Source organism: Hippocampus bargibanti, linkage group LG08 (assembly GCF_051943395.1).
Source record: "Hippocampus bargibanti isolate YZ-2025 linkage group LG08, ASM5194339v1, whole genome shotgun sequence".
NCBI classification, from domain to species: domain Eukaryota; kingdom Metazoa; phylum Chordata; class Actinopteri; order Syngnathiformes; family Syngnathidae; genus Hippocampus; species Hippocampus bargibanti.
The window spans coordinates 15752189-15771366 of record NC_142741.1 but is presented as its reverse complement, the minus strand read 5'-3'; the positions used below and the strand labels follow the sequence as shown (position 1 = coordinate 15771366).

Below are 19178 nucleotides of genomic sequence, written 5' to 3'. Positions count from 1 at the left end.
ACAGTAATTCCAAAAAAGAGTCTTTACTGAGACACATATGGCATGAACAGAAAATAGAGTCGAGGTAGGTAGGTAGGTAGAGGGCAACAACAAAAACAGACCTGCGTGCGGAGGGGTGACGGGGAACTTCCTGGAATACACCGACAAAAACTGAACGGTAAGTGTGGCACAATTAAGGAAATGGGGAACAGGTGCGTGAGTCAGGAGAGCCAGGAAGGGAGGGGCCCGCTCCAAGGAGCAGCGGAGGAAGAGACAAGAGGGGACGGGCACGCTCCTGGCGTCGACGATGATGTGACACCTCTTTCATGATGAACTGCTTCATGCAACAAAAAGGGTGTAGAAAGTGTTTAAGATTGAATGACTGTGTCTTTGGATTGGATTGGATTGGATTTGCCTTTATTAGTCTCGCAGTGTGTTGTCATATTCATTATTTAGTTTTTTTGTTCTTTTGGCTTCAAGATGCCGCCGCGAGAGTGGCTGCCTTTCCAACAGCTCATGTATTTAGTTTTTCTACTTCTTTCTTTCCTTTCCTCTTCTTTTCATAACTTTGCTGCTGTGAAATATGCATTTCTCCACTGCAAGATTATTAAAGGCTAATCCATTCCAAAACAAAGTTAGCGATAGTAAATGTATGAAGAGCCTCCAAGTGTTCCGACAGTAGAACACATGTCCAATATTCTCTCTTTTAAATCAGTACATTGCCATATGACATCTGTACGTAGCGTGGGTGATAAGTCATTGTTCGTGAGAAACTTGACACTCATGTCGTCATGAAATAAAAAGGCAACCGGTCAAATCTTTTGTGCATTTGCCTCAGAGTGCAGAGGTGCAAGATTCGATTCCAGCTCTGACCTTCCTGTGTGCGTTTGACATGTTCTTCGTGTGCCTATGCGGCTTTTCTCCGGGTGGTTCCTATTACTCTTACATTTTAAGACATGCAGGGTAGGTTGATTGTTCACTCTCAATGGTTCCTTGGTGTGACTGTGCAATTGTTTGTCTGTAGATGCCTATCGATTGACTAGCAACCAGTACATGATATACCAGGCCTATTGCCTGAACACAGCTGGAATAGACTCCATCACGCCCGAACTCTCATGACGTTAAGCGGTTCAGAAAAAGGATCGATGTCTTTGTGAAGTGTGTCCATGATTTCCCTCTTAGTAACCACTACCAAGTGATGAATAATAAAATGGAAATTTTTAAAGCCCATATTTAAATTGAGGGAAACTGGTTGAGCATCACTCAGCACCCAAAATACACATTGGACACAAAGGAATACTGGAAATGATTCCGCTAAATGGGTTCGCTGGATCAATTTCAGCAGACTGAAGAGATGATGCACAAACAGGAGTAGGGAAAAAAAGCAGCATCCACTCACCGCCAATGAGCATGGTGCAGATTGAGAAGATCTTCTCCGAGTCCGTGTTGGCCGACACGTTCCCAAAGCCCACGCTTGTTAGGCTGCTCAGGGCAAAGTAAAGCGATGTCACGTAGCTGCTACGCATGGACGGGCCTCCACCCAAAACTCCAAAATTTCCCGCTGACGTGCTCTCGCCAACTGATGTGTTCCCTCCGTATTGGCTGGAGTTCCAGAGACCTTGACTTGTCGACTCGGAGCCGGATTCGTTCCACTGGCTGCTGTTTGCCGAGACCACGACAGTGGAAGTCGGGAAGAGTGCGGCCAGAGGTGACAGGAAGTAAGGTGTCCCTAAGCGCTTGGCTAACTCATGCAGCCAACCTAAAAAGGGAAAGTACAGAGCAAAAAGGAAAAGGACCATACTCATAATCCGCCCATTATTTTATGCACAGGTACTTTCTTGTAATAATTAAAAGGGAAAAAATGGTGTTCTTGATTCACATTGATGACATGTATTATCTCTAATTAAGGTTAGTGAAGTACACAGTATTTACTCAAGTGCAAAGAAGACATTTATTCGAGCAAAGTTGACTCATTCACTGCCATTCCCAAATTTATTCAGGATTTGAAAAGCATGACGTGGAGCGCCATTCCCGAATTTATTCGGGTTTTGTTTTTTCTTGGGGGGGGGGGGGGGGGGGTGCAAGGCCAGGGGGAGGGGGGCGTTTGAAGCTTCAGTCAGACCTCTGGCGATGTTTTTCACTCCGACGAGGGGGCAGCATTTGGCCACCCTTTTCAATGCATATAACTCTACAACCAAGTAAGCTCGAAATTATTATTTTTTTTCTGATGAAAAAAGTGCTGAGTGATCTTCCGCCGCATTTATGTAATCCTAAAACTCAATATTCTGTGGGTCCTGCAATTTCTGTGAAAATGACAAAAACCCTTGCACTGGAGTGGACACATATTTGCACATTGTCTGGCAGTGAATGAGTTAAAACGTCCTTACTAACAGAGACATTATTAGAATAGAACAATTGTTAATTTTAAATGCATACTAATTCATGTGAAGTGGCAATCTTCGGCAGCGGAACACTCATGCGTGCGAGAAAGACGATATTTTGTTTCAGTCAACATTACATTGAGTTTTTAATGACCAGAATCACACAGAGTCATGAAAACCCAGCAGCTGACGGTATTCTAAGCATTTATTCATCTCCCCAGTCACTTTTTTGAGATCATGTTTGTTCTTGACGGTTTGCTCAGGTTTGTGGCAGATTATTCACTGGTACAGTCTGGATTGCCAGGCCATAACTTGACATAACTGTTCATTAATCAAGGGCATGACTCCATTAACTCCTTGCCCCACCCCCGTAAAAACACACTGTTTTTAGTTACTTGTTTTTAATAAATGATGACTCCAAAGTTTAAAACGCAACACAACAAAATGCATTGTTTTTATGAAGTGTAATTAAGATGAAAATCACACAAGCGGACACATGTACACACACAGTAGTGTGAGTCGAGTATGTCAGCAGCTTTTAATGATCATTAAACGCTATTATACTATTATACCCGAAATACTACTATTATATATAGTCAGTGTGGATGTGTGTTTTTCTGAAATTGCTCCTGTACAAAGCAAATGATTTTGGGTGTGCTCCTCGCTTCAGCCATCATACCACTGTATTTTTAAAAATATCGGCTTGGCAATTATTTGAGGCACAGTGTTACTTACAAACTAAACTATTATTTGAGGAAAATATTGTAGACATTACAGTAGAGTTGTTATCTTTCCAACTTTGCCTGTCAGTAGGCCAACCAAGTTAATCCAAGTTTAACCAAAACAAAGTAGGCATGACCTTCTTTCACAAGAAAGCATAAATCAAAGTTTGTGTTTGTTTGTGTCTGTCTGCGTGTGTGTGTGTGTGTGTGTGTGTGTGTTTTAACTGACAAATCAACTGACAAACAGTGGCACTATAACTGTCAACATTCGTGCACCAGTCAACCATCAATAAATCCCAATAAAGTACTAACAAATAATCTTATGCCGATGAGGACTCGGGAGACATTTCATAGTAAGGTCGGGAAGACAGCGGAGAAGACGCGTCTATGAATAATTGAGAGAAAAAGCTTGAGAATGAATGTACGTGATGTGGTAAAGCTCTGCCAAGTTTCTAACTGCACAACATGTGAGCGAAGAGGACGCATATAATATAGATGCAGCCCATTGATCGACTGAATGCGCGAGGCTTGCTATCTTTCTGAATCAAAATCTGTCTGTCTGCCCATCCATGTGTCTACCTTCCGCCCACAGACCAAAAATAAAATAAAAAAATCATGGTAATTAAGTAAGTATGGGTTGGTTGATAATCCCACACCAACGATGTATATTTGACAGAATGTCTACGCACACTGTATAATTTCAGAAATAGCATTAATATGTTTCCCCCTTTTTATTAATCTTTTTTTTTCTTCACAGATTGGCTGTGAGAAATTCGACCTAATGATGAGGTGCACTTAAACCCAATTCTCTGTCAAGGGATCTCTCAACTACTGGAGCTACAGTACATTCAAATAATCATATTTCCTGTCACAAGGAGGAGAGAGGAAATCAAATGGTCACGAGGCACCATGTTATCTGATAACAGCCAATCGTTTTTCAATGTATCAGGTACCCAAGGAAAGACTGATGTCTGCTGATGTCACCGATTCTAAAAGTGGCCACTTTTGGCCATTTTATTATCAAGAAGTACAGTAAAGTCTCGTTATATCGATATTCTCGGGAGTTGGAAAAAATACCGATATAACCGGACTATCGATATATCCGATCCTGCGGCATGTAAATTTTCTCCTTGCGTTCATAGAAATAGTATCGTAATAAGCAGTACTATCAATATAACCGATATCGATATAACGAGACTTTACTGTATATGACATGTATAGCGGACAAACATTTTTTAATGTATTTCTTTTTTATTTATTAATTAATTTATACAATTCACCTCGTTTGTTGCTCGCTTCAAATCCTTTGTTGCTGGATGAGAATAATTGAGATTGTATGTATTGAGAAATGTATTGTATGAATAAATGATGATGTTGCATATATTTCGCACCATATCCAAGTCTACTAGAGTGTTTTTCTCAAACATCTGATAAGAAAGTCTGTGGTATGCTGTGCGTAGCAATGATGAAAAATTGTGGCAGCATTGAAGTTGCCCACGTTTGACTTAAGTACAATACAATGCATAGTAATTTATACAGCGCTTTTGAAACAGCTGCAGTGTAACAAAGTGCTCCACAAATTAGTCAACATAAACTAAAATAACAAGCACAATACATAACAAATGGACAGCTGTGCAATCTGCACAACTTTTTCAATAAGTGATGAATGTCAAGTGGATGTGTCCTGATCTTTGGGATTGTGAAAGCAGAAAAAACTATGTCTTCCATACTGCACAGTGCCTGAGGGCTACTGACCAATGTCCCAGGATCCTGGACTCTCGATCTCCCGGCGTCCGATGAAGTACCAGACACAAGCCATCCAGTGAGCCAGCAAGGCAAACATGGACATAAGCAGAGTGAGGACTACGGCACTGTACTGCGAGTAACGTTCCAATTTCTGCAGTAGCCGCAGCAGGCGAAGAAGACGCACAGTCTTCAACAGATGCACTCCAAAGTACTGCAAAGGATATGTCTGTGTAAGCTCTCAGTCATACAGGAGTGATCCATAGATGAAAAGGCTTCTTCAGCCGTCATCTATACTTTAAAGGTGTCGGACGTTTCGCTTCTCATCCAAGAGGCTTCGTCAGCGAGCCCACATTTTGCTGGTAGCACTGGCCCTATATATAATATATCCCTACTCTCCAGGGGTGGTTGCGATGATAGCTCCCTGTTGGGGGAAGCAGTGGACTATTTCCTGAGGCGACACTGATTACTTCTATTGTCCTGACTGATTATGGTCTACGACTGGCCTGATTGCCCCATTTGCCCTCGTATCACCTCATCAGCATGCCTAAGCCTATGTGGTAATGATCTAAGAAGTATGTTGTCAGCATGATTCAAATTAAACCTCACACCACCATGGAGATTTAGTATTTTCTTTCGCTAAGATTTTAACCTCACTGTTGTCAAATGAGTGGTTGCTAGCTTTTAGCAGCATATGTACTGCGGATTGAGGCCCACTAGTATCAACATTGCAGGGATAATACCAGCAAAATGTTAGTTCGCTGACGAAGCCTCTTGGATGAAAAGCGATATATCCGACACCTTCAAAGAAGTACACATGACGGCTGAATAAACCTTTTCATCAATGCATAGGATATGGTGCAATTCATTCCTCAAATTTGCAAAACACTGTTCGAAAAAAAATACTCAGACTACAGAGCAACAATTAACATCTCGCCTCTTCTAAACTCCAATGGGTAACCAAAACACAGCAACTTTGGGAACGTGAACAATCTTTCTCATGAATGTTTGCTGCAAGATATCTCAGAAATAAATTGTACTTATCCTCTCTCTTCTCACAGGTGGACGATGGTACTTTTTAAGTCTTGTTACAGTTCTAAAACATAAAAGACAAAACTCACCACACTGACGTTGAAGGCATAGAGTAGGTCAAAAGGGAGGGCAGCGATGAGGTCCACAAAGAGCCAGGTAGTGACGTAGTGAACGCAGATGGAGCGGGCGTCGTACACCACCTGACCTGATGTGCTCACGAAGGTTGTTCGAAAGTTCAACACAATATCTGCAGATGACAAATGGAGAAAAACAATGAAAGTTGAAAATAAAATAAATATTCTTAAAAACAAACACACACTCCACACAAATCCAAAACATAAATATTTAAAGGCTGCTGTGATGACTTGTCAAAAATACCAGCTATGTCAGCTATAACGAGGATATTTGTCATTACATTATAGACAAAGTTGATATGCAACACTGTCCAGTAAGTTTGAACAAATGGCCTTTGGAGTGGCATGGGTCCGGCATTTAAGTGTAAATTGATTGAGAGCTGGTGTATGCACTTTTTGCATGAAGAACGATTGGCCTCCCATGGGCGATGGTTCACATTTCCGTCACTTAGACGAGGGACAAACACTCTCTAGGAAATGACTCAAGCCATCAGACATTAATGTTCGGAAGCAAATGGCTCATATCCTTCCAAGCAGCTGCAAATCACTCATTAAAAACTTTTCTTTGTATCAAGAAATTTAAGGATGAATAATGATGGGACTGGAGATGTGCAGTTTCTTTGTATCCACCGCAGCCAGATGACGACCAATAATTATTGTGGTTGTCTTGGGTTAGAAAAGTGCGCTTTAGACCTACGAGTGCTCTCCCATTTGTGACTGATAAACTGCTTTTCAAACATTAACAAATACCGTATTTTCCGGTGTACAAGGTGCACCCAAAAGCCTTGATTTTATTCAATAAAATGACCTTGCACCTTATACCCACGTGTGTCTTACATGTGAAGTAATATTTGAGCCACGACAGATCTCATAACTACTGTCAGCAGCCAGTAACTCCATTTCCCAAGGAAGTAGTGCGTAACCCCAGTCTCTACTGTAGCACCTTATAATGAGGTGTGCCTTATATGTTTGGAAAACATTTGTATATTTATATAGTATATTTGGAAAACTTTTTTCATTCATTGAAGGTGCACCTTATACTCCAGTACACCTTGGAAAAAGTTTGAAAATACACCATTTATCGGTGGTGCGCCTTATAGTCCGGTGTGCCTTCTACAAGGTATCGGTAATCACGTGCTATAGTTTGCCAGTGCTGTACAGGGAATCTTCCAGAAGAGTCCTTCAAGGGTCTTACCAAGCATGAACAAGATTTCCACCAGGATGTCACTGACGCTGGGGGGGTTTCTGGGGGTGTTGCCTTCATCTCGTCCACCGACCACAGTGAAACAAACATTATAGGGCACAGTGACAGCCACATAGAAGGTAGCCAATAGGATCAGCCAGTCCCACCCGGCCTTGAAGGTTCCATAGTGAAGCAGGATAAAGCGCGACTTCTGGATGGCCGCTACCTTGTACTCTGGGATCGGTGGTTTCTCCCCAAACATGTTCTGCACGGGGGAAACAGGGATGGAGGTGACTGTGACGTATATAATACATGATATAGTCTGAATGGACATTTAAATGGGTGTTCTACGAAGAGTCGCCTCAAAGTTTCAACGCTAATAACTCAAAATATATGGTCCGATTGAATCCCATCAAACATCTTCAATTTCTTTTATACAAAAAATGGACCAAAAAAGTGTAATTATTATTATTATATTTTTCTAAAGCGCAGTTAGAGAGTCCCTGCATGTTTAAGGAAGCTATTGTTCCAGTTACTTCAACTCAACTCAGGGCTTCTTGGCCAATCAATATGGCCTTTAGAAGTGGATGCAAAAGTAATTCAAATTTATAAGATATTCCACAATTGCATATTTGAAACAGCCAACTGAAATACCAGTAGTTCAGTTTATTTGGAACTCAGTGCAATAAAAAAAATACCATTGACACATATTGGATTTATTTTATAGTTTGTATTTTCTTTTTTTCTTTTTATTGATTGTTTGGGACCATTTTTAGACATTTCAACATTGTGTAATTTTCAGAAATTTGAACATGATACATACAAAATGTTAGCTTTGAACCAAATTGGCAGATTTCTAAAGGCAGACTAATTTCTTGTTTCCCGTTCTTTATTTTTCTCATTCATGACATCCCTATCATATGTCACATTGCGAAGTAAAATCTGGTTTAGTGGCTTAAAAAATATCCAGGTTGTGCGGCCATACCAAATCTGTGGGGTGGCGAGGGGTGAGGGGGGAGACACACAGACAAAACACCACTAAAATATAAGCGTTCAAATGAACAACACCTTCAAAAGTTCAAGTAATGTGTAAAAAGTTCAAGTAATAGTGACGTAAAACTAACAATGGAGCAATTTAAATAGGGTCTCCGTACTGCATGAACGAGTGTTAATTATGGTTTCTTTATTTCTTTTGATAAGCCAATTCAACCCCAGTGAAAACAATCCAGAATAAATTATTTTAGGTAGTCAAAGAATGTTTTTTTGTTTTCATTGTGCTACTTTAGCTGTTTGAATTATATCACATTTTGAATAATACTGCCTCGATGAGATGGAAATGATATGTCTCTAGAACAGGGGTGCTCACACTTTCAGCATACAAGCTACTTATAAAAACTACCAAGTCAAAATGATCTACCCACGACAAAAATGCAAAACATAATTATTTTCTTGTTTTAAGGATTCTTTGTATGTACAATGTATGTTGATGTACCTTGCATAACTGAATAAGCCAATATTGCACAACACGCATAATAACTACATATACATAACATAATAAATAACTATTTACATTTTTTTGTAATTACCTGAGTTTACTTTGATGACTTGCACTGAATTGAATCAGCCAGGGATGCATAGTCCGGACAGTAGCTGCTGACAGCCAGCCTCAAGCACATTTCCAAATGTTCATCATTCATGGTGGAACGGTATTTGGACTTAATGATCTTCATGTAGGAAAAGGCTGACTCACATAAATAAGTGGAGCCGAATAATGCAGTCAAGGAGGTAGCACATTTCCTCATGTTGGGGTACTTTTCCTGTGTGAGTAAGTTACAGAATGGTCCATGAGCCCTGGACTTCAGCAGTGAGAACACTCACAATCTCCGATGTCTTTCCACATTTGCTGGGTTATATCCTCAGCCATGGCTTCACAGCACAGTGTCTTGTCAGCTGCAGAGCTTTGATTGAAGATAATATCTCTGCCTTATTTTTAAAGTCTCTGAACAAGGAGTCAGCTGCTTCAACGAATGCTTCTTTTACCATCTCTCCGTCTTGGAAGGACTTATTGTTTTTAACGATAGCGTGACTCACCCGCAACGATGCTTCGGTGCCGGCTTTCGCTTTTGACGTATGTTGAGTGAAAAATGACTGCTGTCCGGACAACTGGGATTTTTGTTCGTCCACCGTTCTCTTTCTCAGCTGGCTTTTCGGTGGGAAGTCAATGTCGTATTTTGCATGAACAGTCAGAAAATGGTGCTCCACATTTTCCCATTCCGTATGAAAGTAATATGTTTTGCCCCCTTACTTGGTCCCGCTTTCTCACTCATTTTCATCACCATATGTTTTAGCGAGGGCTTAAAATCTGAAGTAATTCGCGGACTAGCTTGTAAATTTTGCTGCGTTTAGCGCCGTTGTTTACGCATACACGGCGACCTAAAGGTAAAAATTCAGTTCTGAAAGGTTGCCCTGTATGTCAATCAAGTGACGGGACGTTTGATAGGCTGACAAATGTTTTTTTCACTGTCACGCTGCGATCGACCAGTACTACCTCCGCGATTGACCAGTAGATCGCGATCGACGTAATGACCACCCTTGCTCTAGAATAATCTGGATAAGATAGGATCATAGAGACAAAGATGGTTCACAAATTTGTAATTTTTAAAATGTAGGACCGACAAAGTACAACAAAAGTAACGAATAAACAAGGAAAAGCAAAACAAATCAAAAATACTTGCAAAAGACAAGAAACAAGAAAAACCTAAATTGCTTGTCACTTTAAAAATGATGATACCATAGACAGTATTATTACACACATATATAGTTCCATGAGAAAATACAAATACAGTAAAGTCTCGTTATATCGATATTCAAGGGAGTCCGAAAAAATATAGATATAACCGGGACTATCGATATATCCGACCCTGTTTGCATGTAATTTTCTCCGTGTGTGCATAGAAATAGTATCGATATAACCGGGACTATCGATATATCCGATATCGATATAACGAGACTTTACTGTACAAAAAATTAGCGAAAAACTAAGAGGCAAAAATGTAGACTTGTCGGGCATTGGTCGACAGAGTTGCGCACAAGACTGGAATAATTTGACAGACAGTAGTTGGTGTGGCAGAGACTTTTGAAGCAGCTGGAAATGAGTCATGATTACTGACAAGTGCGCCCATTTTCCACCTTGAGATTGGAAAAACAAAGCCAACAGGATAGGATCATGACCGTAAACCCCACTAAACTCCACGAGAATGGATACCTCCGGGCAGTGACGTGCGGTGAGGTTCATGGCTGGTGAGGCACTGACGTCATCACAGTCAGATTTACAAACATGAACTCCACATCAAAGTCAAAGTCAAAGTCAAAGTCAAAGTCAAAGTCAAAGTCAAAGTCAAAGTCAAAGTCAGCTTTATTGTCAAATATGCTAATATGCATGACATACAGCACAGATGAAATTAATGTCCTCTCGGACCCAGCATGCAAGGCACTAATAATTGGCTAACGTGGCTAAAAAAAGACTATACATGTAATTTCTGAATGTAAAGTGAGGTAGTGTCGTATGTAAAGTGAGGTAGTGATGTATGTAAAGTGAGGAAGTGACATATATAAAGTGACGTAATGTCATGTCATGTCAGCATTCTTTATATACTGTATACAAACTGTAGCAGAGAAAAAAGGAATTAAAAACATGTTATTATCGTGTAACCTTTACTTATAAATGAAGTCCAAGTCTCTCTGTCTCAATGGAGATCACTGCCAGTGAATAAAGTTTTCCTTGATCAGTCCTGTTCCGACTGTATGTTTTCAGTCTTTTGTGCTGAGAATGACCGCTCCACTGATGCTGTAGCAGATGGAACAGTGAGCACGAGCTGGAGTAACTTTGTCGCTTCAGGAACAGTTTCAATGAGATCCTTCTTGGCCAAAAAGCTAAGAAGCTGTCCACGAGATTTACATTCATCCCTCACCCTTTGTGAGCTATACCGCAGTAATCATGACAGAATATTCAAACTCTCCAAGGTCAGTTATTTTCAGATTAACTCCAGGTTGTGGAGGTTTAGCAATGGCAAATACAACCAGTGCTGCTTGAGAGGGTATGATTACAATCCTCTTGTGTTCAAGATGAATGTCTGAGAAACTTATCTGATAATGATATTTATCTGAACATTGATATGTTTAACCTCCACCAGTGGATGACAATATCCATTTAATTTCCACAACGTAACTTGGTCTTCCTTTACTTATTATCTCCCGCTTCGATTGAAAGTCCAGTTGAGAAAATTCTTTCAATTTAGATATGTAATCCACCATTATGAAAATAAGGCCAAGCAGCACGAAAAAAAATGACTGGATGGTTGCACTTAACTTGCTAAATATTTACTGTAGCTTGCTGTCACTAATTCTATTATTCTGCAGCCGAGGAGTCGCAAGAAGAATCTCTAATCACCAGCGCCCCCTGCCATGAGGCAGGAGAACTGTGTGCCTCACCATTTCAGATAGGTTTGATCAAAATGAAATGAAGTAAACACTTATAATTTATAATGTATTTTTATAATGTACTTTACTTTGTATAATGTACTTTATAATGTACAGTGACTGTACATTATATACACCAGCTAAAATGTAGAAATTTAGTTCATATACTAAAATCTTTTGAACACTTTAATAGCGGTATGCAGAGGGACAGCAATGCGGTCTCACTGCAGAGCAAGCCAGCACCGTTAGCATAGTGATTGCGCAATCCATGGTGTGGCTGAGCCGGCTGGTGCCTCACCGCTGGTGCCTCACCCCTCGTCTTAACTAACTATTTGAACGGTAAATGTGAAAATTCAGCGATTTTGAAAAAAAGTCCAAAAATGGTGAAGTTAAATGGAAAACAACGTTAAAGTACAAATCACGAAATAAATATAACTGTTTAATTTATTTTGCCATTTGATATTTCCATGATGACAGGTGAGGCACAGCCTCACCTGCCTCCCCTGACTGCACGTCACTGCCTATGCTAATTTCGTGCAGTAATCATGACAGAATGAATTCCAACTCTCCAAGGTCAGTTATTTTCAGTGAAAGTCCAGGCTGTGGAGTCTTAGCAATGGCAAATACAACCAGCGCTGCCTGAGAGGGTATGATTACAATCCTCTTGTGTTCAAGATGAATGTCTGAGAAACTTATCTGATAATGATACTTATCTGAACAGTGATATGTTTAACCGCCACCAGTGGATGACAACGTCCATTTGATTTCCACAACGTAACTAAATGGATATTTGGTCCATAACGTAAAAAAATGTATATATATATATATATACATATATACAGTAAAGTCTCGTTATATCGATATCGGATATATCGATAGTCCCGGTTATATCGATACTATTTCTATGCATGCACGGAGAAAATTACATGCAAACAGGGTCGGATATATCGATAGTCCCGGTTATATCGATATTTCTTCGGACTCCCTTGAATATCGATATAACGAGACTTTACTGTATATATATATATATATATATATATATATATATATATATATATATATATATAAAGCTTGAGAGAATAGTCAACCACAGACCGAACATCGTGGTTGCAGTTGAGCAGTTGTCCTCTGGCCCCCTTTCTTGGAACACGGTGGTGAAACACGACAGAAATCAGAAGGAAATTTGACGAAGGAAGACCAAAGTTTTGGTCATGCGCTGCTCACGACCGTAGCCTATGAATGTTACTTTAAAACTATCATGGGAGTAGGTGGTGGGTTGCCAGCTTAAAAAAATACAAAAAAAAACACCCCCCCCCCCCAAAAAAAAAAAAAAAAAAAAAAAAAACTATACTGATGAATGAATGGACTGCATGATCTTTGGCCTCCGCCACAGTGTGACGGTTGTGGTATGTTGGGTTCGACAGAAGGTGGACACACCCGACATGTACTGTGTGGGGATCTGAGGGGACTGTCCCTCGGGTTCCAAGTTGCTTGATGTGTGTAAACAACTATTAAACCCGGATGGTCAGGAGCGCATTACGAAGCTGCACAATTGTGGCCTCATGCTGTCTCACCAGTCTTCATTGACTGGCTAAAGCTTTTGCAAATGTATCCAAGTCTGTGGGGTCCATGGCCGCATTATTCTGTTTAATTACGAATAGGCGTGGATCCCGCAAACGCAGACAAGTATCAGGTATATCACTAGTCCTTCTCCAATTGGGTTCCTTGGGAAACATGATATTTCCTTCCACTGCTAATCAAATGACTGTCAGATCTATGTCTCACTGAGTAAAAAAAATACACTTTTCCTTTCAGGCCACTTTTATCCCGCCTGGTGGAAATCAAAACCTGAATGGCAAAAACTTCTTCAACATCAATGAAAAGAAGACAGAAGTGATACTATTTGGTTCCTATTCCGCTCCACCAGTTTTCGGTTAAAGCCACTCGTATGGAGCGATATACGTAGCTGGATCCCCCAAAATACTACTAACAAAATACAAACTAAAAGTGCTGGTCAAATAAGGACCAGGAAAATATGAAGTAGCACAAACAAAAACAATTGCATGCAGGCAAAGGGAACATACCCTCTATGTCACGACCGCAGGTAGACGAACATGGCGGCATAATCAAGACATTAACAAAGCAAGTCTTCTCCTTTCATCCCTCCGGACACAACACCCTCGCAACTTCATACGAATAAATTTCACTCAACAAGTGAGTCCACCGAGTAATACTCCTACAAGAAATAAAACACGCGGCGAGGCCTCGGTCCAGGACACACAAATAAACGCTCAGACAAAATAATCAAATCTGGGCAATGTCAGTGGTGAGGCAATGATAATTTACCGGCAATCCCATGTCCAAATGACACCCGTCAAATAAGCTGTCACATAATGAGGTGATGCGAATATGACAGTTACAGCTTCAGCTATTGTAAAAGCGCTATATAAATTAATATGTATTGTATTGTTTTACTTGTTTGCTCATTAAGGTTTCGGTTCCAAAACATTCTACAGTAGTTAGCCTTTGATGTTTGCCCTGGTGAGTCAGATTCTTATGCCAAGCACACATGTATTTTTAATTATCCAGCGGTGGTGGACCATCAGGGCCTGCAAGCCCTTCTCTGCTGGCCTAAACATATCTGAATCACAGACTGATATTAATTATATTTTGTCCATGAATTCTTATTAAACAATTCCAAACTGTCTTTCAGTTTCCTTTCATTGATTTTCCCTTGTTGTGCTGCTTCCAGATTTTTTTTTTTCGTATTCAAGCTTTTAACTAATCACATTTCAGCCATTATTTGTTACCAGGGCCAGACATCTACCTGGACGCCTTCACAATCAGTTCTGCGGGCCCTGTCACATCAAATGTGTCGATCAAACTGTTGCTTTAATCAATCAGATTTCGAGTTGGCAACCCAAAAGATTACCAGCGCCTGCTTGCAGGTGTAGTTATACATCAACGTTTTCGCAAACTATGATTGGCTAGTCACTATAAAACATGGACATTAAGAAAGAGGGGACAATTCTTTCCTGGCTAACGGTACCCTCAAGTGAACTTGTAGAAAATCACACCACACTTCGCACAGTCGCAGCTGTGGATTGATTCAGATGTACGGTAGCACTACTGAAGGCCTAGCGATGAACTCCAGGGCACAGGGCAAAGTGTGTATCCCAAAAATTAATTTCCCATCGGAAACCATTAAAATGAGAATTATCCGTTCCCAGGTCCCCATAAAACATAATTTTCTACGTTCTAATTTTCTAAGCCTTAAAACTACACAAAATATACCTTATTTTATGTATAATAAATGTGCTATATGGTATTATAATTAAATAAATAAACTGTATAATGAAGTGGTTTCATTTACCTTTGAGATGGTTGTTGCTGGCTTGATGGAGTGGCTGGTTTCCTCAGCATTAAACACTTGCTGAGGAACGTAACCTTCTTTCACCATCTTGAGGAATGATCCCTTTTAGGTGCTTTCTTTGCGATAATTTTACCTTTTTCCTCATCAATTGTGTTCTGTTTAGCTGGGTTGATAGCTTTTTGCATCAAGCGTACAGATGGGTTGTGCGGGTTGTTTGTGGAGCCTGATTGATGGGATATTTTAACCTTGCAGTCTACACTCTGCCTTTGAACTATCAAAGTTGAAACTCTCTCACTGTCATCTGCCTGTCTCTTTAATGTTTAAACCACCTCCCCTCACTGCTGCGTTCTTGAACAATCACGTGGCTATAGCTGAAGACTGGGGGCGGTGAATAGAGGCCAAAAACATTCGGCAGCCATTTTCTTTTTGGAGAACGGCTTCACTCTCTCTGTCTGTAAACCCCAGAGCCCCTCACTGCTGCGTTCTTGACCAATCACGTGGCTTTAACCGAAGACTGCGGGCGCGGAATAGAGGACAAAAACAGTTGGCTGCCATGTTCTTGTTAGGAGAACGGGCTCGTTCGTGAACGACACATTACTCATTGTGGCGCTCCGTGTTTATACCGAAAAATAGTTCGTATGCCAAGGTAAAATTTTCATAAATTTAACGTTCGTAAACCGAAAAGTTCGTAAGCCAAGGGGTTCGTAAACCGAGGTATCACTGTATACAGAACAATGTGGAAAGAAAGTTCAAAGTTACCTAACACGTTTGGTGCAACAATTCATAAAGAATGTCAAAATGATTTTTTCAATTTGAGTTAAAGACCCAATGTGTGGAATTTGCATGTACTCCTTAGGCCCGCATGGGTTTTCGCCGTGTTCTCCGGTTTCCTCCACATTGCAAAAACATGCATGGCAGGCTGATTCAATACACAAAATTGTCCCTACGTGTGAGTTTGAGAGCGAATTGTTTTTTGCCTCTGTGTGCCCTGCGATTGGCTGGCAACCCATTCAGGGTGTTCCCCGCCTAGTACCCGAAGAAGACTTCAACACCTCCTGCGACACTCATGAGAAAAAGCGGTCAGAAAGGTCAATTAATTAATATTTTAGACTCACATTGTTGAGCTTGAGCTTGTTCTTGTCTTGCTTCTGCAGGTGCCCCGAAAGGTGGTAGAGGACGGCTCGACTGCGACGGCGGTTGGTGTTAAAGCCGGGTGGCCGAGTCACCTGATGCACCTCCAGTCCCGTCTCCTCATCTGTAGACAAACAACGGGCATATTTTATTTATAAATTAAACATAACAAAAATAAAGCTATTCGTTTATATTTCAATTTTATCATGGCATTTGTAACTTTGGTTATTTATTTGATTGGTGCTTTTTATTTCAGAGTACAAAAAAAGTTTTGTCGACTTCCGCTAAATTTATTATTCCTTGTACTTTAACAGTAATAAAACTGAAATTAGCTTATTTCAGCCCAACAACCAGAATGCTTTATCACCTTTTTCTCTTTCTTTGGTTGAGTGAAATGGCCGCCACAGAATATTTTGTTATGGCTCAGATCAAAACAGCATTGAAGAAAAAAACAATGTCATGCTCTGTGTGCCCTGCGATTGGCTGGCAACCCTTTCAGGGTGTCCCCCGCCTCGTACCCGAAGAAGGCTTCAGCACCTCACGTGACACTCATGATATATAAAGCGGTCAGAAAGGTCAATGAATTAATATTTTAGACTCACATTGTTGAGCTTGAGTTTGTTCTTGCCTGAAGGCAAAATAAACATTTCTGTAAAACAGGGGAGAGGTTTATCAGCCTCGGTGGATATCACGCTTCCTGAATATCTTGTGCTTGTGCCATACAAATAGATAAAATTAAGGATCACTTCACATGTCTGGATTGTGGTCAAACCAAGGACTTTATCAGAAATCCATTTTGAAATGCAAGGAAGGGGATGTCTAAGTATAAGTGGAAGCCTCTGGGAGAAGTTCAGCTCGCGCCTTCATTTTCACAATATCCACTGCGTTCTCAGTAGAGGCAGGAGGCCGAATGGCAGGAGGGGAGGGTTGGGGCGTGGGGGGTTGGGGTGTGAACGTAAATTTTAAATTATTAAGACTGTGATTTATTGCAACTGTGCTCTGCTATGTACATGGACAAGCTGAAGCTGAGAGCCTCCTTTTCTTGCCTCTTTCACTGTTAGACTGCAGAAATATTATGACATCCGAGCTGTTGCAACAGATTTGGCATTTCTTCCGCCATGGCTTTTCCGCAAAGATGGCATATCAGTTAGAACCGTGCGGACCAGTGACGTGCGGTGAGGTTCATGGCTGGTGAGGCACTGACGTCATCACAGTCAGATTTACAAACATGAACTCTACAGAGTAGATTATTCACCATTTGATTGGCAACAGTTAACGTGTTTGGTTTAAAATGTCATGTCAGCATTCTTTATATAAACTGTAGCATAGAAAAAAAAGAATTAAAAAAACTGATTATCATGTTACCTTTACTTATAAATGAAGTATTTGTGCCGCTCCTTCTGAAGAAAGCCATCGATAACTTCTTTGTAGAAGCCTACCTTATCTTTCTTCAATTTTAAAACTCTCTATATTTCTTTCAATTTAGATATGTAATCCTCCATTCTGAAAATAAGGCCAAGCAACATGAAAAAATGACTGGATGGTTGCACTTAACTTGCTAACTGTTTACTGTCGCTTGCTCTCACTAATTCTATATCATTACATCTCCCTTTCTTAATTGAATTCTTTACTTTTAACAAATGTAATGAATTTAATTATAATAATGTAAATTAATTTTGATAGAGAATGCTGACATGACATTTTAAACACAACACGTTAACTGTTGCCAATCAAATGGTGAATAAGCTACTCTGTAGAGTTCATCTGTTTGTAAATCTGAATGTGATGACGTCAGTGCCTCACCAGCCACGAACATCACCGCACGTCACTGAATTCAGTATATTGTCCTGTGGTCCCAATTGGACTCCGAGTGCCCTTTGTAGATACATTTTTGACACAGGAATTCAAACCGAGGTCACTCACCTGTGTCAGGTCCTTGTTCCGAATCCTGATCCTTCTTCTTATCAGTGATGTCTTTATGAGACACCAGGAATAGGACCACCTCACCCTTCTCGTTCTTGATGGGCACAATGTCCAGAAGACACCAGAAGTGTGTGCCTGCATTCAAAAGGAGCATTATGAAAATACTGTGCAGTGTATTGGCATACCTGCTCACAACTTTGGGAAGAATTTCACGAAGACCCTAAAATGTTCCAACTCGAACTGTGCTGGCTTGCTCTGCAGTGAGACCGCATTGCTGTCCCTCCGCATATCACTATTAAAGTGTTCAAACACTTTTAGTATATGAACTAAATTTCTACAGTTTAGCTGGTGTATATAATGTAGAGTCACTTTACATTATAAACACTGTAGTCCAGTGTTTATTTTATTTTTATCAAAACTGTGTATAGGTGAGGCACATAGTTTTCCTGCCTCATGACAGGGGGCGCTGGTGGATACAGAGATTCTTCTTGCGCCTCCTCGGCTGCAGAACAATAGAATTAGTGAGAGCAAGCTGCAGTTTAGCAAGTTAAGTGCAACCATCCAGTCATTTTTTCGTGTTGCTTGGCCTTATTTTCAGAATGGAGGATAACATATCTAAATTGAAAGAAATAGCGAAAATTTTAAAACTGAAGAAAGATAAGGAAGGTTTCTACAAAGAAGTTATTTATGCCTTTCTTCAGAAGGTGGGGCGCATGGACTTCATTTATAAGTAAAGGTAACACGATAATCAATTTTTTTACATTATTTTTTCTATGCTACAGTTGATATAAAGAATGCTGACATGACATTTTAAACAAAACACGTTAACTGTTGCCAATCAAATGGTGAATAAGCTGCTCTGTGGAGTTCATATGTTTGTAAATCAGACTGTGATGACGTCAGTGCCTCACCAGCCATGAACCTCACCGCAAGTCAATTTCCAGATCTCAGCCCAATCGAGCATGCATTTCACTTGCTTGAGACAAGGTTTAAGGCAGAAAGACCCACAAATAAGCAAGAACTCAAGGCTGCTGCTGTATAGGCCTGGTAAAGCGTCAAGGAGGAGGAAAGCCAGTGTTTTGTGTTGTCCATAGGTTC

At 40.4% G+C, this 19178-nt stretch overlaps 1 protein-coding gene across 2 annotated transcripts in view; it reads right to left on the bottom strand.

Annotated features, from left to right (window-relative positions):
• The window catches only part of kcnh3 (potassium voltage-gated channel, subfamily H (eag-related), member 3), a 134105-nt gene that overhangs the window by 28297 nt on the left and 86630 nt on the right, over window positions 1-19178 (bottom strand). The window contains exons 3-8 of one of the 2 annotated variants that reach the window (XM_089002237.1): window positions 18081-18215; window positions 16142-16281; window positions 7187-7439; window positions 5947-6104; window positions 4838-5039; window positions 1379-1738 (exon numbers count right to left, since the gene is read on the bottom strand). In XM_089002237.1, the coding sequence (XP_088858363.1) occupies window positions 1379-1738; window positions 4838-5039; window positions 5947-6104; window positions 7187-7439; window positions 16142-16281; window positions 18081-18215 (1248 nt within the window). Of the gene's footprint in view, window positions 1-1378; window positions 1739-4837; window positions 5040-5946; window positions 6105-7186; window positions 7440-8760; window positions 9005-16141; window positions 16282-18080; window positions 18216-19178 lie in introns of those variants that run through there. The other variant, XM_089002238.1, reaches the window with a different exon arrangement.